Raw genomic sequence first — 27123 nt, forward strand, 5'->3', positions numbered from 1 at the left:
AATTGCTAACCAAAAGGTCAGCAATTCAAACCCACCAGCTGCTCCCTGGAAACCCTACAGGGCAGTTCTCCTCTGTCCTACAGGGTCACTAGGAGTCGGAATGGACTCCGCGGCAATGTGTTTTGGTTTGGTTATGAAAGCACAGGGGACAGCTGATGTTGGATGCTGTAGGGAGGTCAGAGGAGATTCAAATAGGCCATTGTTTCTGGCAACTAGGTAATTGCTCACACTCTGGGGAAGATAGTTTTAAAATGATCAAGGCCAGAAAATCATGTAATAATATTAACACTGACTACTATTAAAAAGTAAAACTGCAGGGTGGAACTACTCTTACTATAAACTGGAGGCCAACTGAGGAGAAGGAATTCTGAATGTCTGGTGGCTGAGGTGGGGTCAACAGGAGTCTACTAACAACCAACAGCAACAACAGGCTGAGGTGAAAATCCTGAAGGGAGAATGAAGAGAAGTCCTGTTAGAAGTCAGAAAGTCATGTTAATGGAGTGCAGTTAGGAAGGAGATGGAGGGGAAAGAGAATCCAGTGTTTGGAGAGAAAGAGAAGCGTTTCAGAGGCAGAAGGAAAGCACCAAGAATGGGTATACAGGCAAAGGTGAGTTGATGTTTCCATTTTTTTTTTGTTAGTAAAAATGAGGGAAGTTAATCTGAATAAGAAGAGGTTAAGAATATGAAGAGCTGCTTGTCAGAAACAAAAAGGCACAGGCTGTGGAGACAGGTCCTGGTTTGAATTCTGGCTCTCCCATTTCCTGGCACTGTGACCTGAGGTAAGGCATTCAGCCTCTCGGAGCGTCAGTGTCTTCTTCTGTGAAAACGGGGTAAAAAGTCCCAACTTCACAAGTTGTTTAGAAGATTAAATTTAAATAAGAGAACTTATTTAAAATGCCTTAAATAGTTCTTTGTACATAATAAGCACTTAAGTATTATTATTAACAACAAGAAAAACCAAAGGCAATGTTTTGAATCTGTTTCTTTGGAAAATATGAAAGGGTGCTAACAACGGCAAAAAAAAACAATTTTGAATAAATTTCAGTCCACTTGAAAACTACTGTTTGTAAGATTCCTAAGATCCTACAACATCAGTGCGAACAACGTATGTAACGCAGGAGTTCCAGCAGTTCAGAGTGCAAATATTTTATGGTAGAAAAAACTCTTCTGACTGAAGTTCCTGGACTCCCTAAGGAAAATGACAGTACTTTCAGGTACCCTAGACAACTCTGGTTTATTACTTATAATAACTATAAGAGAATGAAGATATTCTTATCCTCCTAAGTTCATGACCCATAAGTTTAAAATAAACCAAAGTGAAGACAGAGGAAAAACTGATATTGGGAGAGCTACCAGGAGATGATGGTGAGAGCTCCCAGGAGGGTCAAAGTGACCAAAGACCAGACTGGTTCAAAGGTTTGCGGGACCTTTAAACCAGTATTTGGAAATCACACTCTCCAATAAGAAGGAAACACATCAGTCACTTATAAGCCCAGTTAAGCCTCTCTGTTTTCCATATAACCTTAGGTTTAATAAGGACTAACCCCTTTCTTCTCCCCCAACAATACTGCACAACTCTTTACTGGGTATTACAAGCGGAATTTCAGGTTTTTCATGCAATTAGTCAATAGTTTAAATAGTTTTAAACAATAGTTTAAAAACTGTTACATAAATCCTCACATGACTGGACTGTTTATTGCAACTACTCAAATTCCTTCACCTCTTGACAGCACCTAATGGCAGAGAAACCAAAGGACTTTTCCTTTTGCTTAACTTAATTGAAAAACCTCATCATAAAATTCCCAAGGTAGGGACTATCCAACTACTGGTCATTCTAATAATAAGTATCTAACAAACAGCAGAAAAGAACACACTAAATAACATCCATCTCGAACTTTTAAAAAGGTAACTAAGAAATGAGATGCAAGAAAGAGTATTTACTGGTTAGGTACTTTTTTATAGTAGCTGCGTCAGGTCTGGGGTCACTCTTCATTGCAATATAAACTGCTAGGCTTGTCTGATCTATATGAGAAATAACAGCATTTGCAGCTTCAACAATTTCATTGAGTCTTTTCATCCTTTCCTAGGGAGGAAAAAAAAAGTAGTAAGGAACCCAAACTGATACATCCATCAGTATACCAGCGCGTTTTCATTTTTGTCATTTCAACAATAAGGGCTGCAAATCCAGCGAAGGTGGACAATGGAACCTATTTGTAGCCCAGGGGGCTCTGGTTATCTCCTAATCTGGTTTTCGTAATTGTCAGCATCTCCAGAGAACCTCAGCTCAGACACAGAAATCTGATTTACATCACCTGTTGATAAACGGTGACAAAGTTAAGTGAAATATAATGCTCATAAAAACAAAGTGTTTTTCCCAACTGTTTTTCTATGTATTTTAAGAAAAAATGTTGGAAATGCAATCAGTTATGTCACTCCAGTCCCACATCACATAAAAACAAAAGTACAACTAGCTGATGAAATGAATTCTTAATAGTTCATCACTAAAACTCAAAAATGCCAGTCAACAAGAACGTCACTCTAACAATAATTCTGATCGTGTTCTCAGTAATCTGCTACTCTCATGTTAAAATCTTTAAAAAGATCTCCTTTAAACATCCTGTATTTACTCTAAACCCTTGATAATTTTTAACTGATGATAGCTAGCACTTTCCTGCTGCCATGATTACTGATGAGCGCTAGTCTACATTAAGACTGTCTAGAACTATGGTCAATTCCTCAAAGTGAGAATCATTAACAAAGTTACTATACAGTAGGGATTCTTTTTTCGCTGAATGTGTTTGAATTTGCAACTGGCCAGGACCATTGCCCTCAGTGCCTTAGATTAAGGGCCCTCTTCAGGTTAAGGTCGCTAAAGCAACCTTCACAGTACCTTACCCTACTGCTACTTCTGCTGAGCAAACACGAGCACAATTCCTAAACTAAACTCAAGAGCAGTGGCCAGGTTCTACAATGAGCTTAATGAAAAGAGTTTAATAAACATTCAATTTAAGAAAAACCATCTTCTGTCTGCAAGAACAGAACACAAATGTATTTTATTAATACAAACCTTAAAGACTATTACAAACAAGATACTGATATTAAAAATGAATACCACCAACCTTTTCAGCATCCAACTGATGAAGTCTTGCAACATACAGAGGAAGGTAACTAGGATACGTTTCTTTCAATTCGTTATAAATATCATTAGAATCCAGCCTATGTACATGAGAAAGAGAGAAACATTCATTATTTTAAAAAAGAAAAAAACAATTCTTGTCTTCTCTATTATTTAACACTGTTTCCAAGTTCCAGCCAATGAAATCAGCCATTAACCTGACACATAAGTATAGTTATTGAGAAAGACATGAAGTCATCATTATCTTAGGCATGGATTTTATAACACGTATTCTAACTTTTACTTAAAGAAAATCACACTAAAAATTATTTAAGTTAAGAGTTTAAAAAGGTCAGAGAAATAAGCATCAAGTTTTCCTACATACCAGCTTCACCAATATAAAAAGGAGGGAAGGTGTATTAAGAAATGGTTAGAATGATTAAAATCTTTACAAATATCTAATAGCTACAAGAACACTGTAAACATTTCTGAAAAACTTAGTCTTAAAAAAAGTCAAGAGACATTCCATGTACCCAGATAGGGAAGGTGAAAAATCCTATGTCAATTCTTCCTGATGACATGCATTCAGGATAAAAATAAATTAAAATGCCACGGGTGATTATCCAGCACAAAAGACAGGTCACATATGGTAAACTCACGTAAAATATGCCCCAAATTTCCTAGTAAATAGAGCAAAAGTAAAGTTTATTAACTTTGAGAATGAAATAATTATTTTATGAAAATAAGATGACATCCTTGACAACTTCAATCTTTTCTCCATTTGTCATGATGTTGCTTACTGGTCCAGTTGTGAGGATGTGTTTTGTGTTGAGGTGTTATCCATACTGAAGACTGTGGTCTTTGATCTTCATCCGTAAATACTTTAAAAGTCTTCTTTGTTTTCGGCAAACAAGGTTGTGTCATCTGCATATTGCTGGTTGTTAATGAGTCTTCTTCCAGTCCTGATGCCACATTCTTCTTCATAGAGAACAGCTTCTTGGATTATCTGTTCAGCACATAGACTGAATGAGTATGGTGAAAGGATACAACTCTGATGCACCTTTCCTGATTTAAACCACTCAATATCCCCTTGTTCTGTTCAAACGACTGCCTCTTGGTCTATGCACAGGCTCCTCATGAGCACTATTAATTGTTCTGGAATTCTCATTCTTTGCAATGGTATCCATAATTTGTTATGATCCGTGCAGCTGACTGCCTTTGCACAGTCAATAAAACACAGATAAACATCTTCCTGGTATTTTCTGCTTTCAGCCAGGATCCATCTGACATCAAGCCATGATATCTCTAGTTCCCCATCCTTTTCTGAATCAAGCTTGAATCTCTGGCAGTTCCCTGTTGTATACTACTGCAACCATTTCTGAATTCTCTTCAGCAAACCTGTACTTATGTGAGATATTAATGATGCTGTTCAATGATTTCCACATTCCGCTGCCTCACCCTTCTTTAGAACTGGCATATGTACGCATCTCTTCCAGCCAGTTGGCCAGGTAGTCGTCTTCCAAATCTCTTGGCATAGCCTAGTGAGAGCTTCCAGCCTCACGCTGTTGAAAGATCTCAATTGGTATTCTGCCAATTCCTGAAGTCTCATTTTCTGCCAGTGCCTTCAATGTAGCTTGGATTTCTTCATCATATGCTATCTCCTGGAATGGCTGAACATCAACCAATTCTTTTTGGTACAGTGACTCTCTGCATACCTTTCATCTTCCTTTGGTGCTTCCTGTGTTGTTCAAGAAATGCTCCACAGGGTTTCTAAAGAGCAGTTGGTAGATCTGAACTGGAGACCTTTCGGTTAGCAGCCAAGCTCTTGACCACTGTACCAGCAGGGTTCCATCTTGCCTGAAGAATACTTCAGTACTGTAACTGGGGCCTTGAATTTTTTCTTCAGTTCTTTTACCTTGAAAAATGCCGAGTGTGTTCGTACCTTTTAGTTTTCTAACTCCAGGTCTTCGCAGTTTCACTGTAATACTTTGTCTTCTCAAGCCGCCCTTCGAAATCTTCTGTTTGGCTTTTATGTCATCGTTTTTTCCCAAAAGCTTTAGCTGCTCTACATTCAAGAGCAAGTTTCAGTCTGTCCTGAATCCATTTTGGTCTTTACTTTTGTCCGGTCTTTTTAATGACCTTTTTCTTTCTTCATGTATGATGCCCTTGGTGTCATCCACAGCTTAATCTGGTCATTATTGTTTAATGTTGTCATATCTATTCTTGAGATGGTCTCTAAATTCAGGTGCGATACACTTAAGGTCATACTTTGGCTCTAAAATCACGGGTACTTATTGCATCTTGACTGCACGTTTGATCAATTTCACACTGCGGAAGTTAGTAAAAATATTTAATTTCCTCATCTTTGGCATTAGTGGTTGGTGCATAAATCTGAGTAACAGTTGTATTAACTGGTCTTTCTTGTAGGCGTACAGATATTATCCTATCACTGACAGTGTTATAATTCAGGATAGATCCTGGAATGTTCTTTTTGACGACGAACACAACGTCATTCCTCTTCAATTTGCCATTTCCAGCATAACAGATCATGACTGTCCGATTCAAAATGGCCAAGACCAGTCCATTTCTGCTCACTAATGTCTAGGGTATCAATCTTTATGCATTTAATTTCAATTTCAGTGACTTCCAATTTTCCTAGATTCATACTTTGTACATCCCATGTGTGATTATTAATGGATGTTTGGGGCTGTTCCCTCTCATTTTGAGTCATGCCACAACAGCAAACGAAGGTCCCGGAAGCTTGACTCCATACATGTCGTCAAGGTTGACTCTACTTAGAGAAGATAGCTCTTCTCCAGTCATGTTCTCAGTGCCTTCCAACCTGAGGGCCTCATCTTCCGGCACTATATCAGACAATGTTCTACTGCTCTTCATGAAGTTTTCGCTGGCCAATTTTTTCAGAAGGAGACCAGCAGGTCCTTGTTCCGAAGTGTGTCTTTGTCTGGAAGCTCCACTGAAACCTGTCCACCATGGACAGGTTTATGAAATATGAAATACCTGAGGCACGGCTTCCAACATCACATGAGCCACCATAGGACAACAAACTGATACATGAGTGGTGGACCTTTTCCATACTACAGCTTAATGACAGAGAGGGTTGTTGTTTGCAAAAAAAAATATATTCAAAGGTTTCACAAATTCTGCAAGTGATGTCTATTAATTCTTGCCATTTTCTTCTAAAACATCTACTGTGTCAATATCCTTTTCGATCTTCTCTCCATTTTCTGAACAGTGCAATGACATTTGTTATGGCTTGGTGAATAATTTTTCCAGTCTCTAACATTTCCATCAACTTCATTAAAGCCTGCATCTTTAAGAACACATGCAATAAACCTGTTTATTGTGATATAATTCATATACCACACAATTCGCCCATTTATAGCATACAATTCAATGGTTTTTAGTATAGTCACAGACTTGTACAAACACCACCACAGTCAATTTCAGAAGATTTTCATCAACCAAAACGAAGCCCCTGTTACCTTTTAGCTATCAAAACCCTGTCCCCAACTCCTCACTACACCTAAGGAACCACTAATATAATTTCTGTCTCTACAGGTTTCTCTATTCTGGACATTCCATATGAATGGAATCATGTAACATGGGGTGTTGTGAGACTGGCTTCTTTGATATAGCATAATGTTTTCAAACTCCATTCATGTTGTAGCATGTATCAATACTTCATTCCTTTTTATGCGAATTATATTTCATTGAATGACTATATTGCATTTTGTTTATCCATTAGTCAGTTGATGGACACTTGGATTGCTTCCACCTTTGGCTATTACAAATAATGATACTTATAAACGTTCACGTACAAGTTTTTGTGTGAACATTCTTCTTTTTGGGGGGATAGGTAATTACTGGATCATACTGTAACTGTTCCATCATTTGAGGAACTGCCAGGCTGTTTTCCAAAACGGCTGCATCATTTTACATTCCCACCAGCACGTGTGAGGGTGCCGATTTCTCCACATCCTCACCATTTATTATTATCTGACTTTTTGATTCTAGTCTCCTAGTTTGTGTGATGCGGTATCTCATAGAGCCTTTGATTTGAGTTTTCCTGATGACTAATGATGAATATCTTTTCTGGTCCTTATTACCATTTGCATATCTTTCTTACAGAAATATCTATTCAGATCCTTTAGCCATTTTTTCATTGGGCTATGTGTCTTTTAATATTGAATTTTAAGAGTTCTTTATATACTCTGGATACAAATCCCTTATCAGGTATATGATTTATAAATATTTTCACCCATTCTATGGTTGTCTTTTCACTTTCATGATGGATTCTCTGAAGCACAAAGGTTAATTCTGATGAAGTTCCTTGTGCTTTTGGTGTCCTAACAATCCTGTGCCAAGTCTAAGGTCATGAAGATTTACCCCTATGTATTCTCCTAAGAGTTTCATTATTTTAGCATTTATTTTTAGGCCTTTCATATATTTTGAGCTAATTTTTGTATACCGTGTGAGGTAAGGGTCCAATGTCATTCTTTTGCATGTGGCTATCCAATTGTCCTAGCGTCATTTGTTAAAATGATTCTTTCCCCAATGGATGGTCTTGGCATTGGCACCCTTGTTGAAAACTGGTTGTCCACAGTTTGGACAATGTATGTATGGGTTTATTTCCGGACTTTCAATTCTATTCCATTCATCATATATCTATCCTTGTGACAGTACCACACTGTCTTGACTGTCATTATCTTGTAGTAACTTTTGAAATCGGGAAGTGTGAGTCCTACTTTGTTTTTGTTTTTTTTATCCTGCAACCTTGCTGAACTTCATTTATTAGTTCTAATATTTTTTTAGTGGATTCCTTAAGATTTTCTGTATACAAGGTCATGACATCTGTGAATAGTTTTATTTCTTCCTTTCCAGTAGGGATGTTTATTTCTTTTTCTGACTTAATTGTACCTGCTAGAACCTTCAGAACAAACCCTGGTACCACAATGGTTATAAGGCTTGGTGGTAACCTGCTAACTGAAAGGCTGGCAGTTTAAACCAAGCCACTGGCTCTGTGGGAGAAAAGGCCTGGCGATCTGCTCCCATCAAGATTACAGCCTAGGATCTGTCATATATAGTCAGTGTGAGTCAGAATCTACTTGACAGCACACAACAAAAGAAGCTTCAGTACAATGCTGAATGGAAGTGGTGAGAGTGGACATCCTTGTATTCCTCCTCATCTTCAGGATAAAGTAGTCTTTTACCTTTAAGTACGGTGTTAGCTGTCAGTTTTTCGTAGGTGCCCTTTATCAGGTAGACAAAGTTTCCTGTATTCCTAGTTTGTTGAGTGACTTTATTATGAAAGGGTGCTGCAATTTGTCAACTGCTTTTTCTGTGTCTATTGAAATGATCATTGATTTTTGCTTTTATTCTATTGATATAATCTATTACATGAATTGATTTTCAAATGTTCAACTTATCCTACATTGTTGGGTTGAATCCCACTTGGTCATGGTGAAAAAAATATATATACATATATATACACACATACATATAGATATACACACACACACACACACACACACACACACACATACACATATGTATATGTGGCTGGACTGTGTTTCATAGTATTTAGTTGATTTTTGCTCCCGTACTTATAAAAGACATTGGCCTGTAGTTACTTCTCTGATTTTGGTATCTGGGTATTGCTGGCCTCAGAAATTGAGTTGGGAAATATTCTCTTCTCTTCTGTTTTGTGGAAGTTTGTGAAGACACAATATTAATTCTTTATATGTTTGTTAGAATTCAGTGATGAAGCCCTCTGGGCCTGGGCTTTCTTTTGTGGGCAATTTTTTGATTAGTAATTTTTATGGATTAAATTGTGTCCCCCCCCTCCCCACACACAAAATACAGGGTGGAATCTCTGTACCTGTGGATGAGATCCTGTCTGGAAATAAGTTATTCTGTTATGTTAATGAGGCCCTACCAGCGTAGGGTGTGTCCTAAACCTAATCATTTCTGAGTTATAAGGGGTGGCACAGACACAGAGACAAGCAAGTGCAGGGGAAGACAGACACTATGTGATGACAATAGGGACAGATGAATCTACAAGTCCAAGAACTCCAAGCATTGTTGGCTACTAGAAGCTCAGACAAAGAAATGACCTCTCCCTAGAGCCATATGCTGAATTTGGACTTCTAGCTTCCTGAACTGTGAGAAAATAAAGTTCTGTTCTAAAACCACTCACTGGTAATATTTGTTACAGCAGCACTAGGTAACCAAGGTAGTAATTCAGTCTCACTTGTTGTATGTTCATTGTCTATTTCTTCTGGAGTCAGTTTTACTCATTTTTGTCTTTCAAGGAATTTGTACATTTCATCCAAGTTATCTAAAATTTGTCCGCATGTAATTGTTCATAGTATTCATTTATAATTCCTTTTCTTTCTCCAAGGTTGGTAATAATGTCCCCTCTCTTTTCTTGGTCAATCTAGCTAAAGTTCTGTCAATTCTGTTGACCTTTTCAAAGAACCAGGTTTTGGCTTCACTTATTTATTTTTTTCTCTTTTTCATTAATTTCTGCTCTACTGTTTATTTACTATTCCCTTCCTTCCCTTGTTTGAGGTTTAGTTTGCTCTTCTTTTTCCAGTATCTTATGGTGGAAGGCTAAGTTTTGTTTCAGATCCTTCTTCTTAATATAGGCACATATAGCTACGGATTTACCCCAATCACTGTTTCAGCTGCATGTTTTAAGTTTTTTAAAGCTATATTTTGATTTTTTGTGTATCTCTAAGTATTTTGTTTTCTGTTTTGGTTTCTTCTTTGACCCATTTGTTATTTATGTTTAATTTCTACAGTAGTATCAATTTTCAAAATTGTTTTCTCTTGACATCTAATTTCACTCCCTTCTGGTCAGAGAACATACTCTGCACTATTTTTACTCCTTTAAATTTGTTGGTTTTATGGCGTAGCATGTGTCCTATCCTGAAGAATAGTCCGTGTGCACTTAAGAATGCATATTCTGCCATTATTGGGTTGAGTGTTCTAAAGATGCTTGTTAGGTCTAGTTGGTTTATAGTGTTTTTCAAGTCTTCAATTTCCTTGCTGATCTTGTGCCTAGTGGATGCTCTTGTTAGGTGCTGTCAAGTTGGTTTGACTCATAGCAACCCTATGCACAACAGACCGAAACCCTGCCCAGTCCTGCACCATCGCTGCTATGTTTGAAACCACTGTTATAGCCACTGTGTCAATCCATCTCCTTGAGGATCTTCCTCTTTTTTGCTGACCCTCTACTTTACCAAGCATGATATTCTCCATCAAGGACTGGTCCCTCCTGATGGATGCTCTAGGTCTTACTATACCTCTTATTACAATAAGCTTTAGCTGTATCCTAGCTTAAGTCCAGAGAGATATAGAAACGTAACCCATCTACAGCTCTATTCTCATTTCCATCTTTTTTGCTATTAATGTTACAAACCCAAACACACTGTTATAAATACCACTTTACATCTGTAATTATTTCCTTAGACCTAAGGAAATGTCCTTCCACCTCCTTTGTGCTGTTATTGGTAAATATGTTAGAATAACATCACATATATATTAGAAATATATTACATATATTAGTAACATATTATAGGCACAATACATTATATACATATTATTTTATGCAACCGATTCTTAGAATCAGTAAAAAGAAGAAAGGAGAAAAATATGCATTATTGCTGTCTTTTATATTTCCACAGTCACCTTTCTCGGTGCTCTTTGTGGCTCAGTGGTTAAAGCGTTTGGCTGCTAACTGAAAGGTCAGCAGTTCAAAATCACATGTGGCTCCATGGGAGAAGACGTGGCAGTCTACTTCTGTAAAGATTTACCACCTTGGAAACCCTATGTGGCAGTTCTACTCTGCCCTATAGGGTCACTAGGAGTTGAATCAACTCGATGGCAGTAGATTTGGTTTTGTTTTTTTGTGTGTAGATTCAAATTACTGTCTGGGGTCACTTGTTTTCAGTCTGAAGAACTTCCTTTACTATTAGTCTGCTGGCAATAAATTCTCTCATTTTTTGTTCATCTGAGGAAGTTCTGTCTTCATTTTTGAAAGACAGCATTGCAGGATACAGGATTGTTAGCTGGTGTTTTTAATTTGAGCACTCGGAATGTTAACCCACTGTCTTCTGGCCTCCATTGTTTCTACTGAGAAATCAGATCTTTATCTCACTGGGTTTGCCCCACAGGTAATGGGAGCCCTGGTGGTGCAAGAGATAAAAGCTAAACTGCGAACCAAGAGGTCAGCAGTTCGAATCCACCAGCCACTCCTTGGAAACTCTATGGGACACTTCTACTCTGTCCTATAGGGTCACTATGAGTCAGAATCGACTCGACAGCAATGGTTTTTGGTTTTGTAGGTGATAAGTTGTTTTTCTTCTCCTGCTTTCAAGATTTTCTTGTCGTCTTTGACTTTCAGCATTTTAACTATCATACACCATTTTGTGGATCTCTTTGTGTTTACATTCTACTTGAAGTTCGTTGAGCTCCCAGGATATGTAATTTAGTGTTCTTCAAGAAATTTGGGAAGTTTTCAGCCATTATTTCTTCCAATATTTTTTTCTGCTTTCTCTTCTCTTTTTGGTATTCTCATTATACATGTTTGTGTGCTAATGGTGTCCTGTTCTAAGGTTCTGTTCATTTTTTTCTCCCTATTTTGCAGCTTGCATAATTTCTATCAATCTATACTCACATTTGTTGTTTCCTTCTTCTGCCAGTTCAAATCTGTGAGAAGCTCTAAGTAAATTTTTCATTTCAGTTCTTCCCAACTCCAGAATTTCCATTTGGTTCTTTCTTATTCTCTAATTGATGCAACACTTTATCATCATACCTTCCTTTACTTCTTTAATCAAGCTTTCCTTTAGTTCTGTGAACTATTTATACTGGCTACTTTGAAATCTTTTTCTGTTAAATTTGACATCTGGTCACTTTTACAGCAGTTTCTCTTTCTGCTTTTCTTCCAGTATGTTGTTGTTGCTGTTAGATGCTGTCGAGTCGGTTCCGACTCATAGCGATCCTATGCACAACAGAACGAAACACTGCCCGGTCCTGAGCCATCCTTACAATCATTGTTATGCTTGAGCTCATTGTTGCAGCCACTGTGTCAGTCCACCTCGTTGAGGGTCTTCCTCTTTTCTGCTGATCTTGTACTCTGCCAAGCATGATGTCCTTCTCCAGGGACTGATCCCTCCTGACAACACGTCCAAAGTATGTAAGACAGTCTCGCTATCCTTGTTTCTAAGGAGCATTCTGGCCACGCTTCTTCTAAGACAGGTTTGTTCGTTCTTTTGACAGTCCATGGAATCTTCAATATTCTTCGCCAACACCACAACTCAAAGGCGTCAACTCTTCTTCGGTTTTCCTTATTCGTTGTCCAGCTTTCACATGCATATGATGTGATTGAAAATACCACGGGTCAGGCACACCTTAGTTAGTCTTCAGGGTGACATCTTTGCTCTTCAACACTTTGAAGAGGTCCTTTGCAGCAGATTTACCCAATGCAATGCGTCTTTTGATTTCTTGACTGCTGCTTCCATGGCTGTTGTTTGTGGATCCAAGTAAAATGAAATCCTTGACAACTTCAATTCTTTCTCTGTTTATCATGATGTTGCTCATTGGTCCAGTTGTGAGGATTTTTGTTTGCTTTATGTTGAGGTGTAATCCATACTGAAGGCTGTGGTCTTTGATCTTCACTAGTAAGTGCTTCAAGTCCTCTTCACTTTCAGCAAGCAAGGCTGCGTCATCTGCATAATGCACGTTGTTAATGAGTCTTCCTCCAATCCTAATGCCCCGTTCTTCTTCATATAGTCCAGCTTCTTGGATTATTTGTTCAGCACACACGTTAAATAGGTATGGTGAAAGAATACAACCCTGACACACACCTTTCCTCACTTTAAACCAATCAGTATCCCCTTGTTCTGTCCGAACAACTGCCTCCTGATCTATGTAAAGGTTCCTCATAAGTACATTTAAGTGTTCTGGAATTCCCATTCTTCGCAATGTTATCCATAGTCTGTTATGATCCACACAGCCGAATGCCTCTGCACCGTCAATAGAACACAGGTAAACATCCTTCTGGTATTCTCTGCTTTCAGCCGGGATCCATCTGACATCAGGAATGATATCCCTGGTTCCATGTCCTCTTCTGAAACCTGCCTGAATCTCTGGCAGTTCCCAGTGGATATACTGCTGTGGCCGTTTTTGAATGCTCTTCAGCAAAATTTTGCTTGCGTGTGATATTAATGATATTGTTCTATAGTTTCCACATTGGGTTGGACCACTTTTCTTGAGAAAAGGCATAAATATCGATCTCTTCCAGTCAGTTGGCCAGGAAGCTGTCTTCCATATTTCTTGGCATAGACAAGTGAGCACCTCTAGCGCTGCATCTGTTTTTTTTCTTCCAGTATATGTCATTATTTCCTCTTCCTTTACATGTCTCATGATTGTGTGTGTGTGTGTGTGTGTGTGTATGGAAACAAAACATACCGTAGGACCTTTGGGTACCGGCCCCCCCTATTCCTTTCAGGGTTTGTTAATAATATGTGCTCATCTGTTTAGTGATTGTCTGGATTATTTGAGTCAAATCTAGACTTCATTCCTACCGCAAGTAGTACTCGTCCTCAGGAGGTCCAGCCTTGGGTACAACCCCAGGCACCCTGGGAAAGCAGTGGTTTTGCCAGGGTTCTCTTTGTCCATCTCTCCCTGACGACACCTTCTGTTAAGTCCCACTAATTGTTGGCTAATTCCTCTGTTGTTTTCAACAATGCCCCGGATATAAATTGCTCTCTACAGTAATCCAATTTAATTCCCGCTCCTTAGGATGAACAGTTTCTTGAGGTTTGCGTCTGATATTTGTTCTGACCCGAAGGGGGGTTCCATCTTACTATCTCTTTCCCTGGTTCTCTTGTGCAAACAAGCTGGCAAACAGTTTAGCCTGTATGTTCCTTGCACCTAGTAATCTCCTTCCCAGTTGCCTTTCATCAAAATCTCCTTTAGAGAGCTCTTACAGAGGAACTTCTTCATTCTATGCTGTAAATACAGTCAGTTCCTCTGGGAAATATTAGGAGCTATCTGTCTTAGAACTTCTCTCCCCAGGCAAAATCACTAAGCCAGGGCTCTCAAGCTGGGACTAAGGGGCCACAGCCTGAGGTCTTCTTGGCTCTCCTCTTCTTGTGGGGAACAACTGCCTTATGAACAGACCCAAGGGTCATCAGGGTCTGCAATAATTTCAGCAGCAGTTTTGTTCCAAGGTAGAGCCTCTGTTACACGAGTGTAGGCTGAGTGGAAGGAGGGAGCTCCCCCGCCACCTCTTGATCGCATTCTCCTAGAACTTAAGTTTCAACAACAGGTAGCTGCAGAGTTTGAGAAATGCTGATGTCTTACTCCTCCTGAGAAGAAAGACCTTTGAGTAGGACTTAAGGGAAAGGAAACCCTTTGTTCTTGGCTGCACCAATCTGGAGTGAAGTTTCTGCTCTACTGAGCAGGGGGGAGGAGAGAGCAGTCTTGGTTCAAACACCAGACACTTACTTTTCTTAGTGCATTTTTGTATATATTCTTGAATAGATGTTTCTTCCCTTGCTCTATACCCTGATGATTCACCAGCTTTCCTGGGGAGTGAGTTCAAGAAGCTCCTCATGCTGTCATGGCCAAAAGCTAATCTCTGCAATCTCACTTCTGAAGAATTTACACCATACTGGGTTTTTGTTCACGGTTTATGCTACCATATCATCAGTGAAAAACTGACCTAAACACTCTGACTTGTGATAGAGCTACAAGCTAGTTTTAATTGGGAAGGTAGGTTTGAACGTGGACTGGTATTATGATGATTAATTCGTTAGGAATATTTTCACATTATAATGACCTCTGTTCCCTATAAGACCTAGTAATTTCAAAAATGCATAAATATCCAGCTACTGAAAAAAACTTGTGGTAAAAGAAATAATGCTTAACATAAATGGAAAAGGCAATAAACTGAATTATGCAAATAAATTTCTACTATGTACAAAAGGAAGCTAAAAGGCAAATAATCAACTGAGGAAAAACCAGTGACAAATACAGCAAAGAGTTATTATCTTTTATATTAAAAAGTTCAAACTGACAAGAAAAATCTGATGTCCCAATAGAAAAATGAGCAAAGAACATGGTCAACTGACAGAAGCTATAGAATCAACAAGATAACATTAAAAAAGCTCAATCTTATTAATAAATAGAATTTAAAATAGCAATATTGTCCTTTTTTTGTTTTGTTTCTGCATACTGTAAAGTTGTTAGGTTCTGCTGAGTTGGTTCCGACTCACAGCGACCCTACAGAACAGAGTAGAGCTGCCCATAGGGTTTCCAAGGAGCAGCTGGTGGATTTGAACTGCTGACCTTTTGGTTAGCAGCCGAGCTCTTCACCACTCTGCCACCAGAGCTCTACATACGGTATTGGCAAAGCTTTGTTTTTAATCCTGTGGCTCACTGTTGGCAAAGGTACAGGGTATAAAACAGACTCCCTTATATACTGCTAGATGGAGTATAAATTGTTATATTCACTCTAGAAAGCAATTTGTCAAAACCTACAAAATGGCTTTAAAAAATTCATATTGACTTAATAGTTACAGTTTTAAGATGCTATGTGATTAATTAGAAAACATTAAAAGTATGTATGAAAATGTTCATCACAGCATTATAAAGCTATAAACAAACATATAACAAATAAAAAATTCAAACAAATTATATTGCGTCTATAGGACTATATGGAAACCCTGGTGGCATAGTGGTTAAGTGCCACGACTGCTAACCAAAAGGTCGGCAGTTCAAATCCACCAGGCGCTCCATGTAAACTCTACGGGGCAGTTCTACTCTGTCCTATTGGGTTGCTATGAGTCGGAACCAACTCGATGGCAACAAGTTTGTGCTTTTTTTTTTTTAATACACTATATAAAAATAGTACATATTTTTTTATATACTATGTAGTCATTAAAAATTGTATTTTAAAGAATTATTAAATCACAATCAAATAATAATTGGAAAATTAGGACACAAAATCATTTACACTGTTACATGCATTTTGTTGTTAGCTGCCACCAAGTTGGCCCCTGACTTGTGGCAACCCCATGTGTGCCAAGTAGACCTGCTGCATAAGGTTTTCAATGGCTGTGACCTTTTGGAAACAGATCTCTAGGCCTGTCTTCCAAGGTGCTCCTGAACAGATTCAAACCACAACCTTATGGCTAGCATTTGAGCGCTTAACCCAGGGGCTCCACACTACATGATACATGTATACACGAAAAAATTAATAGGACAATGACTATCTTTGGAGGGTGGGCAAGAAGTGATTTTTATTTAATACCTTCTTAATACCTTTCAATAAAATTCTCTTCCAAGAGCAATTAGAAAAGATGGGAATTATAATGGTAACTTTAAAAAACACATAAAAAAGCACCAGTAATCTTATCACCCACTGGTAACATTTTTGGATACAGCCTATACATATATACACAGTACTATTTAAAATTGGGAAAATTAATCATTTAGAGGATTAAAATTCATTAAAAACCTACTTTGTCATCCATTGAATTTTGAGATCTCGTAGTGCTTCAGTAAACTCTTCTTGTAGATCTTTTTCTTTTTCTGCATCTTTTTCTTTCTCTTTGCTGCCATTCTTACTCTTTGTTGGTGGAGATATCAGGTAATAATGAACAGGGATGACATCCTACGAATGTGGAAAGGTATTCTGAGATGAGCAAGTTTAACTTCACATATTTCTAATTCATCTTCAATAGCTGAGTATCAAGTAAATCAGGGTGCACTTGAGCTGTATTATACTGTATACCAGATTCTAAGGGCCATAATACATAAAATTACCGTAATCAAAGTAATTTTTTCCCAAACTTTAGAATACTGATGCTTCTAAATATCTCCCTTTAAACAAAGGAGATAAAAACAAACTTTTCCATTTCAGTATATTTGGCGTTTAGTGTTCCTTGACAAACTGATGGCAGAAGTCCAGTCAATTCTCACTGTTCATGGTAGCTGTGTTTTATGAAGTCCCTGTGAACACCGCATAATATGAAACCATCCTTGTGCGTCAGGCAACTCAAATCCGCACACACGTCTGTGACTGTGAAAGCCCCGCAAGTGCTGATTCTGGGATTACAAATAAATTTTAGTAAGAGTGTGCAGATAAGGAATCTGTGAATGTAAGTGTTATGGATAGAACTGTGTCCCCCCAAAATGTGCGGTGTCAACTTGGCTAGGTTACGATTCCCAATATTGTGAGACTGTCTACCATTTTGTAATCTAACGTAATTATCACACGTGCTATAAACTCTAACCTCTACAGTGTTAATGAGGCAGGTTAGAGGCAGTTATGTTAACGAGGTGGGATACAATCTACTGGATTAGGTTATATCTTATATCAACCTCTTCTGAGACATAAAAGAGAGAAGTGAGCAGAGAGAAGAGGCGCCTCATTACTATCAAGCAAGAAGAGCCAGGAATGGAGTGTGTCCTCTGGACCCAGGGTCCTTATGCTGAGAAGCTCCTGGACTAGGGAAAGATTGGTGACAAGGACCTTCCCCCAGAGCCGAAACAGACAGAACGCCTTCCCCTGGAGCTGGCACCCTTAAAAGGAGCCCTGGTGACATAGTGGTTAAAAGCTACAGCTGCTAACCAAAAGGTTGGCAGTTTGAATGCACCAGCTACTCCTTGGAAACCCTATTGGGCAGTTCTACTCTGTTCTATAGGGTCGCTATGAGCCGGAATTGACCTGATGGCAATGGGTTTTTTAAAAATACTATGAGGGAATGGAAACCCTGGTGGTGTCGTGGTTAAGTGCTATGGCAACTAACCAAACGGTCAGCAATTCAAATCCGCCAGGCGCTCCATGGAAACTCTACAGGGCAGTTCTACTCTTACACGTCGCTATGAGTCGGAACTGACTCCATGGCAATGGGTTTGGTTTGGTTTTTATGAGGGAATAAACTTGTTAAAGCCATCCACTTGTGGTATTTCCGTTACAGTAGCACTAGGTGACTAAGAAATTAAGTAGAGAGCGCGTTCATATTTTATATCTAAGAGGTGGAGGACATAATTTTTTTTTTAAATCGTCTTCTCTCTAGATAAATTTATGTCTTCGTTCAGAAGAATTTACTGAGCCTCTGTGATGCACCAGGTAATGTTCTAACAGAGGTGAAGGCAAAAGAGGCAAGATCCTTCCTCCCCATCATGGGACGGACATTCTAGCGGGGAGGGGCAGGCAACAGAAATCTAATAAACAATTTCAGATAGTGACAAATGATACGAAGAAAATAAAGTAGAATAAAAGGAATAGAGAGCGACTACTAGAAGGTGGTGGTGTTTGTTGTTGTTGGGTGCTGTCACAGCGACACCCTGTGACAGATCAGAACTGCCCAGAGGGCTTCCTAGGCTGTCATCTTTATGAAGGAGACTGCCACGTCTTTCTCCGGATGAGCCGCTGGGTGAGTTCAAATCGCCAACCTTTCTGTTAGCAGTTGCACGCTTAACCGTAGTGCCACCATGGTTCCTTAAGAGGTAAGGTAGGGGAGCCAATTTAAAGAAGTGATGGAAAGCCACTCTGAGGTAGCAGTATCTGATCTGAGCCCTGAAAAAAAGGTGGAAGCTCGTCCAGTCTAGGAATTAGTGTTTGACCGTGGAAGACAGCACATGTGAAATCCTGAGCTTGGTATACGGCAAGCACAACTGTATGCGCTGAACAAGTGGGCAGCAGTCACATGAAGTAGGGCTTGACAGAATACGGTAAGGAACATAAATTTTATCCTATAAGCCTATGAGAGGAATTTTTACTCAAGGCAATATGACATGATTAAAGATTTGGGCTTTTCATTTAATGCCTGTGGATACTGCATTGATTAAAATTTTGGCTGCTTTTTAATAACTCTCAATACTATTTGGAGACTGGATTGTAGAGGGCAAAGCAGAAAAGGAAAACAAGCTAGGAAACAAACCCAGAAATCCTAACACCGTATGGACTGAGGAATACGCAGCAGAAATGGAAGAAAATTAATACAAACTATATTCTTCGGAAGTAGCATCAACAGGGTTTATTGATGGCATTGGAAACTATGAGGATGAAAAGGATCAGTCAGAGAGTAACTGGAGTAAAGACTAAGTCCAGGACTTGGTCCAAAGCATTCTAATACTAGAAGTCCTGAGAGTGAGAAAGATAGAAAACAAAAAGAATCTGGGATCGTGGAAGTCCTCAGGAAAAACCAACATTAAGAAAGAAAGAGTCATTAACCTATGTCCGCTGCTGAGAGGTGGTGTAAGGTGGGGAGAAAGAGTAACTAATATTTGGCTGCACAGAGGTTGCTGGTTACCTTCAAAGAACAGTCTTCCTGGAATAGTAAGGAGTAAAAGCCAATTAAGAATGAGCTGAAGAGTGAGAGTAAATGAAAAGGTATATATAGTAAATGGGTAAATGAACAAGTACAGATAGTAAATGGGTAAATGAACAAAGATATACAGTAAATGAGTAAATGAACAAGGATAGACAGTAAATGAGTAAGTGAACAAGATAGTAAATGAGTAAATGAACAAAGATATAGAGTAAATGAGTAAGTGAACAAGATAGTAAATGAGTAAATGAACAAAGATATAGAGTAAATGAGTAAATGAACAAGGACAGACAGTAAATGAGTAAGTGAACAAGATAGTAAATGAGTAAATGAACAAGGATAGACAGTAAATGAGTACGTGAACAAAATAGTAAATGAGTAAACGAACAAGTATAGACAATAAATGAATAAACGAACAAAGATATAGAGTAACTGAACGAGGACATAGAGTAAATGGGTAAATGAACAAGTACAGAGAGCAAATGAGTAAATGAACAAAGATATAGAGTAAATGAGCAAATGAATAAGGATAGTAAATGAGTAAATGAACAAGGATATATAGTAAATGAGTAAGTGAACAAGTACAGATAGTAAATGAACAAGGATATAGAGTCAATGAGTAAATGAACAAGGATATATAGTAAATGGGTAAATGAACAAGTATAGATAATTCTTTCAGAGGTTCTGTTTTAAAGAGAAGGGAAATAGAGTGTAATTACATGTATTTGTTACCAAAATTACTGGCACCTGAGTCCTTACTTATGAAAATTAACACACAATCTGAGAAATGAAATCACCTGCTATCTTATCATGTGAATTTGATACATGCTGGATCTGTTTTTGACACAATAAATGATGTCCTGAATTAAGTCATTATTTATTAAGCCAATTCTCAAATTCTATCTTCAGGCTGATATTTAAAATGCTAAATTAAAATCTTATATTTATTTTAATTAACAAAATTTCTAAAATTGCAACAAATTATGTTACCTAAAAGACTTTTACTGCCTTAATCACAGTAATTCTAGAAAAAACTTTCCACAGGTCAACTAAAAAAAATAGGATTACAAACCCACCCGCCCCCGCCTCAGTAAGATATTTAGGTATAAATCCTACATAAATACATCTGTCTACATAATTTTCAAAATTAATCTGTACTTTGAGATAAAAAAAAATAATAGTAATATTAGGAACTACTGTTGTAGTTCCAATAGCATTCCAACACGGAAGAATGACTACTTCCACACGACTCAACTGAGGCACATAAAACCACTTTAATGCACAAGGACCACGGGAGTCCACTTCTAGCTATCAGGTGCTACTCTCTCCCTCTGAGGTCAGGGAGCCACAGGCTGTAAACAAAGGTCTTATGTCAAGTATGAGACTGGGAAAAGGAAACATGTAATTTTGCTTGGGTTAGCTCTTTCAGGCTTCCTGCCACCATTCTTCTCCTTCTTAAGGTTCATTCCTGTGGTGGGCTCTGCCCTGGACAAAGCCAAGTTAAGGACTCTGTAAAACCTGGGCTGAAAATCTACCACCAAATTCTTACTGCAACTGCTTTAGTATCATCTGTACAGAACAGATAACATACTTAGGAACTAAAGGTACACATGGCCTCCGGCAATTACTCTAGTTGATATATACCTATTCTTTCTTTGGAACCGTGGTTCTTTACGAAGAAAAGACATTGCCTGGAGGAAAATACCTGCAGGTCAACACTCAATTTAAAATCAATGTGCGCCTCTTCTGTAGTGTCCCGTGCCTCCTCGCTCTATTAGGCAGAGGGCACAGCACTTCAGGAAGCCTACGTGTCATGAGACAATTCCTCCTCTGAAACTCAGAGCTAAGGCATTTGCCATTACTGCTTTAGTATAGAAGAGAGAAAACAGAACTGAATTTAAAATGAGAAATCCATTGCAATTAATTTATGATTAAAAATGGAATCTAACAAAGACCTCTACAAAATAGGAAGAAATCACATATTATATCAAACATAAACTTACCACTAAAAGCAAAACAGACACGGGGAAAGTTTATGATCAAAGAGCTTAGGAAAAATCAAGTTATTGTAAATAGCGTCTTATATATTAAATGTACCAAATTAGCAATTAAAATGCTAATAAGGTCTTAAAAAATATTTCGGGACAAGAATTTTTTATATTAAGATTGAAAACATGAGAGCTGAAATTCCTAAATGTAGTTATTTCATTTGCTTTACCACGCTCTTCTGTTCTTTTTGTCAAGAAGTATTTTTACGACTCACTTCTCAAGATCTTAACATACAGTTGAAAAAAAATGGTTTTGTCTCATTAAAACTAGAGAAATTTTGAATATATTTTAAACACAGCCAAGAAGAATCTTCAGAGCAGGATGAGTTCTCTATAACAAAACCAAACCCAGTGCTGTCGAGTCGATTCCGACTCATAGCGACCCTATGGGACAGAGTAGAACTGCCCCATAGAGTTTCCAAAGGGCACCTGGTGGATTCCAACTGCCAACCCTTTGGTTAACAGCCGTAGCACTTAACCACTATGCCACCAAGGTTTCCGAGTCCTCTACAGTAGATACTTAACACTAGGATTAAAAAATACATATATATATTATTCTAGTTCTTTACAAAGCATTTTAACAATGTTCAAATTGAACTATATCACTTACAAAGTCAAATCTTCCCACGTAACCAATAACCATTCCTTGGGCAAAATACCGTATCACCACTCAAATTTTGTTTCAAAAACTGCAGTTTCCTTGTTCTTGAGTTATTGAGAACAATAAATCAGAACTGTAATAGCTTTACAAAAACTCACGAGATATTTTAAATATTAAAACCCTATTTGAAGGCTATTATCTGTTGAAAGTAACTATATTCTTTCACAGTACAATGAACTTAAAAAGGGGTGACACACGTTTTCAAATCAAACGTCACTGAAACCCAAAGAACAAATCAATTGAAGATTACATACAAAACGCTTGGTGGTATTTTCTTTAACCAATTATATATGTAAGTATGTGTGTGTGTGTCAAAACCCAAACTCCTTGCAGCTGAGTTGATTCCAACTCATAGCAATCCTTAAGGACAGAGTAGAACTGCCCCATAGGGTTTCCAAAGCTGTAATCTTTATGCAAGCAGACTGCCGGATCTTTCTCCTGTGGAGCGGCTGGTGGGTTTGAACCCCTGACCTTTGGACTAGCAGCCAAATGCTTTACCACTTCACTACCAGAACTCCTATATATGTATATACATACACATTAAATAGATGTACATGTAGAGAGACAAAGCTATAAACATATGTATACAAGTAGATACATACACACGTATACCTTTTTTCTTTGTAATGTGGTTATAAAACTACAATTATTTTTAAAATAAGAGATTTATCGTGCTCTGCTTTTACTGAAGATAGGGAGAAACAAGCAGAGGTAAGGTCTAGCTGACAAGTTCTTCATACAAAGCTTTTCTAATCATCAAGTAATAACCTTTCCACTCATCTGATCCCTTCCCAGCTCTCCAACAGTAAATCACTTGCTGTCGAGTCGATTCCAACTCATGGTGACCCCATGCATGTCAAAGCACAACTGCTCCACAGCATTTTCAGTGGCTGATGTTTCTGGAAGCATGTCACCAGGCCTTTCTTCTCAGGAGACTCAGGGTAGGCATGAACCTCCAGCCTTTTACTTAGCAGCTGTGTGCATTAACTGTACCATCATGGGCTCTCCTTCCTACCTCATACGACCTAATCCAAGTGGAATCCACCAATACTTCCAAAAGCTCAGCCAGAGTATATAACCCATGCAACCCATGGCCATCAAGCCGGTTGTGACTCATAGTGATCCTACAGAGCAGAGTAGAACTGCCCCAGAGGGTTCCCAAAGAACGGCTGGTGGATTCAAACTGCTGACCTTTTGGTTAGCAGCCAAGCTCTTAACCACTATGCCACCCGGGCTCCTAGAATGTATAAAAGGAAAACAAAAAAACAAAAAACTATGGCTTCCACGGTATGTGCCTTTTATTTTTAATGGGTTCCTAGCATACCTTCTCCTTTTTCTCCAGGATAAAGGCTTTCAAACTGTCTTCACCACACCCAAAACATATATACATAAAATGTCTAATGAACTGACATTTTCTGCTTATTTTATTTTTAAAGCTGGTCATGTTCTATCATGGCCCACAAATGGGTTGAGACAGTTGAGAAATATTGGCTTAGAGAGGAGCAGATACTCCTTTACCCAGAGAGACGATTCCTAGTAGTTTACTGAAGTGCTTACGCTTAATAATGCGGACATTTCAGAAGTCATTTTAGTGAAAAAATTCCATCTATTTTAAAATGATCCCGAGTTCCATTCTTTTACCTTAAAATAGGAATTCTCCCATTTTCGTTACAATAATTCCTGCCTGAATGCCAGAAATCACTAAAATGCTGCAGGATGCCAGCAGCTCTTCCCCACAAAGCTCCTCAAATACAAACAGGTACTCTTTTCCCTAAAATTTACTGAAAACTAGGCTTTTTCTTTTCTGAGATAAATTGGCTCTAACAGCCAATCAAGGATTGCCTGACAATTTGCAGGGAAAGCTAACAAACCACTTACTAGTTATGGTTTTAAAATCTGTTCAAGCTTTCACTATACGCTAAAACTTCTGCTTTAGCTAGTTTATAATTTCTGGTCAGTAGCCCTCATTCCTGTTCCAGGTCCACTGCTGTTTTTGTCTCTGGCCTTTCAGAACTAAAAGTTTCAAGAGCAGGGAATAAATTTTCACTTCAAAAAGCTGGAATACTTTATTAATTAACTCATTCAATTTAGGAACGTTTTTATTTTTAGACTTTAAAAATAACTAAGGAATCCGGCCTGTATAGCTAAATAATCACATTTTTCTACAGGATTTTAAATAGGCAAAATTTCAAATACTGTTATTTGGTGTCATGTTTGTACTAAGAAATAGCATTAAATGTTTTTCTATACACATGTAAACCACATGTAAAGCGTTCTTCCAGCAATTTATGGTGAAAAAAAAAAAAAAAAACCTTTAAAAAAGCAGTTTACCCACACTGATTGCAGGTATAGCTAAGGAGCATTACACTGCAGAATTAAAAGAAAAGTAAGGGGATTTTTTTCTTTTTTTTTAAAGCTTTATAATGGTAACAGAAAAAAAGTTGAACTAATATGCAGATAAGGTTTTTAAGATATCTTTTTAAAGAACTAACGATCAGTACCTTTTTAAATTTTCCTTGTCGTTTTGCTGCAGACTGCCCCTGGGAGTTAGAATGACATTCTGTAAGAAAACATGCATGATCTACACAGGACGGAGACACCACCTCTGTCTAAACGTTTCTCTCAGTTTACGTTCCACCTGTCTGTGTCACAGTACTCAGAAGGGTCAAGTCTATGATCCAAATGGCAGGCTTTTAAAGAAAGCAATATTGTCATGTTCATTTTCTTAATGACATATGTTATTCCTAATGGTAAACGTTATTCAGCTATTTATTTTAAAAATTCAGTTATCAAAACATTTTTGAAAACATTAAAGTTAGCCGATTGCCTACCAAGTCTGATTTTAAAAGACATCACCACAATCATGCACGCCTATGCATTCTTATAAAAAAGTTATCATTTAAAGCACTGTGAAAGTCAAAGTGAAGTAAAATTACACTGCTACTTTCTAAACTACTGAAAACACAAGAAATGCAAACTACTAAGGTATGATTAAATTAACAATGAGATGGAAATTATAATTAACTGGATAGCTCTCTCCCAAGAAAACCTATCCTGATAAATAATAGCTATAGTTCCACAACTATCCCTGAAAGAATAATCAGAAGTAGTATCCATTTCTGAACTGCTTGAAAGGGTACTTTTAGTAACAATACTTTCCTGTGATACTCCTCACAAGAGACACCTGGGTGAAAAAACAAGACTGGCAGCTATGCTTCCCATCAAATGAAATCTACAAGAAGAAAGTCCCCGGGTTTCTTAAATCAGTGCATCTATGAATTCCAGTACCATTAACTACTGATTTACTTCCAAGTATACAAAAGTTTGCATATATAAATATGATAAATGGACATGAGATTCAAGAAAAGCCAAGAAACAACTTTTCCTAAAGCCCCAAATCCCCAAGTTATGCTTCCGTGGCAGTGAATAAATGACCGTTGGTTCAACAGTGGCAAGAAATAAATATAATTTTGAAGACAGATGAGCCTTGTTCATTTTGGTAACAGGTTTTACAGATTCTGGCCATAGGTAGCCGACTTACAGGACTTCATAAAAACTAATAGAAAGAAAGGCAATACGAAGAAAGGCAACATTTACTGGCACTGAGCTAACACATAATGACATACAATAAAAGGTGATTATACACCATCATACTAATAATTTTTTAAATGAAAGTGCAACTGAAAACTAGAACAGGTACCTACCCAAAAAGCGTCACATTTATCTCTAAATAGAAGACAGAACCATGCTTTTAACAAAAAGCATACTTTTGAAACTATAAAAGGCAATGCCAAAAGAATAGATTATATTTATCTAGATAATTATGCAAAATTCCAATGAGAACGGTCTGTATGAGAAACGCTGTTCATTACTAATTATTGTTTTAAGCAGTTTTAGAAGCAACACAAGTAAATTCTGATACCCAAAAGACTGCTGGCCAAAATTCTATAAAATGCTCTAGTGGTAAACATGCCATATACTTAAGCCAAGTTTGATTTGAACCTATGTACAAAAGGACACATTTCACAAAATGTTCAAGTATGTTAGTCATGCAGGGTAGGAAAGGTTCAGGGTCAGAGTACTTAGCCTGGAGAAAAAGAATACTAAATATTTTTAAAATAGACACATTTTAAAATACAATCAAATATTAATAAACCTGTATTGGTAACCTGGGAAAAACCTATTAAATTTTTCTCCAGGTATATTTTCTTTTTTACCCATTCTGAAAGTGAAATTAAGTCCCATCTTTAAAGAAGCAGAAATTTTGGCATAGGGTAATTCCAGTAGGGAAAAAAACTAGTACTTACAGCTTTTTTTCCAAGTTCGGTCTTTGACAATGTTAAGGACCCCGTAAGGTAGCATCCAGGTCCTGCTCCTTTAGGTATTCTAGTAAGAAAATTGAAAAGGGGCGGGGGGAAGTAACAAAAGAAAAAATTTCACAAAGATAATTAAGGGGAATCAAATCAAAACAATTCAATTCTGAAATGAATCTCATACGTAAGGCTTCAAAAATCAAAGGGAGAAATAATCTGACTAAAATAAAAACAATGACGAAACAGTATAAAAGTTTGGTCTAATGTAACAAACTAACATTAAAAGATTATAGCATATAAAATGAGCAGTAAGTACAAGGAAAGTGATCACTTACTTATCGTCAGGTAAGGAGGTAACAAAGAACGGCTGGTTGTATCTGGGCGGCAAGGTCAAATTGTTGGACTTCTTCTTTCCTAGAAGGGCAAGGCTATGAGTTTCGTGAATATCTAAGCTCAAGGTATTAGACAACCTATGAGAAACAATAAACGGAAGATCTTTAAGACGTTCCAAATCACTGATTTGCTCATGCCGAATCTGTAGTCGAACCGTATAATCTCCTTTCTCCAGTTTCAGAGAGTACTAAAAAAGAAAAACATTTGGGGAGAGTAAGGTTTA

General features: G+C 37.8%; 1 protein-coding gene across 3 annotated transcripts in view; it reads right to left on the reverse strand.

Annotated features, from left to right (window-relative positions):
• Nucleotides 1-27123, reverse strand: part of TPP2 (tripeptidyl peptidase 2) — a 90116-nt gene that overhangs the window by 9834 nt on the left and 53159 nt on the right. Inside the window, exons 22-27 of one of the 3 annotated variants that reach the window (XM_023553181.2) lie at nucleotides 26843-27087; nucleotides 26502-26580; nucleotides 24696-24734; nucleotides 16669-16820; nucleotides 3120-3216; nucleotides 1953-2083 (exon numbers count right to left, since the gene is read on the reverse strand). In XM_023553181.2, coding sequence (XP_023408949.2) covers nucleotides 1953-2083; nucleotides 3120-3216; nucleotides 16669-16820; nucleotides 24696-24734; nucleotides 26502-26580; nucleotides 26843-27087 — 743 coding nt within the window. Of the gene's footprint in view, nucleotides 1-1941; nucleotides 2084-3119; nucleotides 3217-16668; nucleotides 16821-24695; nucleotides 24735-26501; nucleotides 26581-26842; nucleotides 27088-27123 lie in introns of all 3 variants that reach the window. The other 2 variants (XM_064275250.1, XM_064275249.1) reach the window with 2 other exon arrangements.

Source organism: Loxodonta africana, chromosome 23 (genome assembly GCF_030014295.1).
Source record: "Loxodonta africana isolate mLoxAfr1 chromosome 23, mLoxAfr1.hap2, whole genome shotgun sequence".
Lineage (NCBI taxonomy): Eukaryota > Metazoa > Chordata > Mammalia > Proboscidea > Elephantidae > Loxodonta > Loxodonta africana.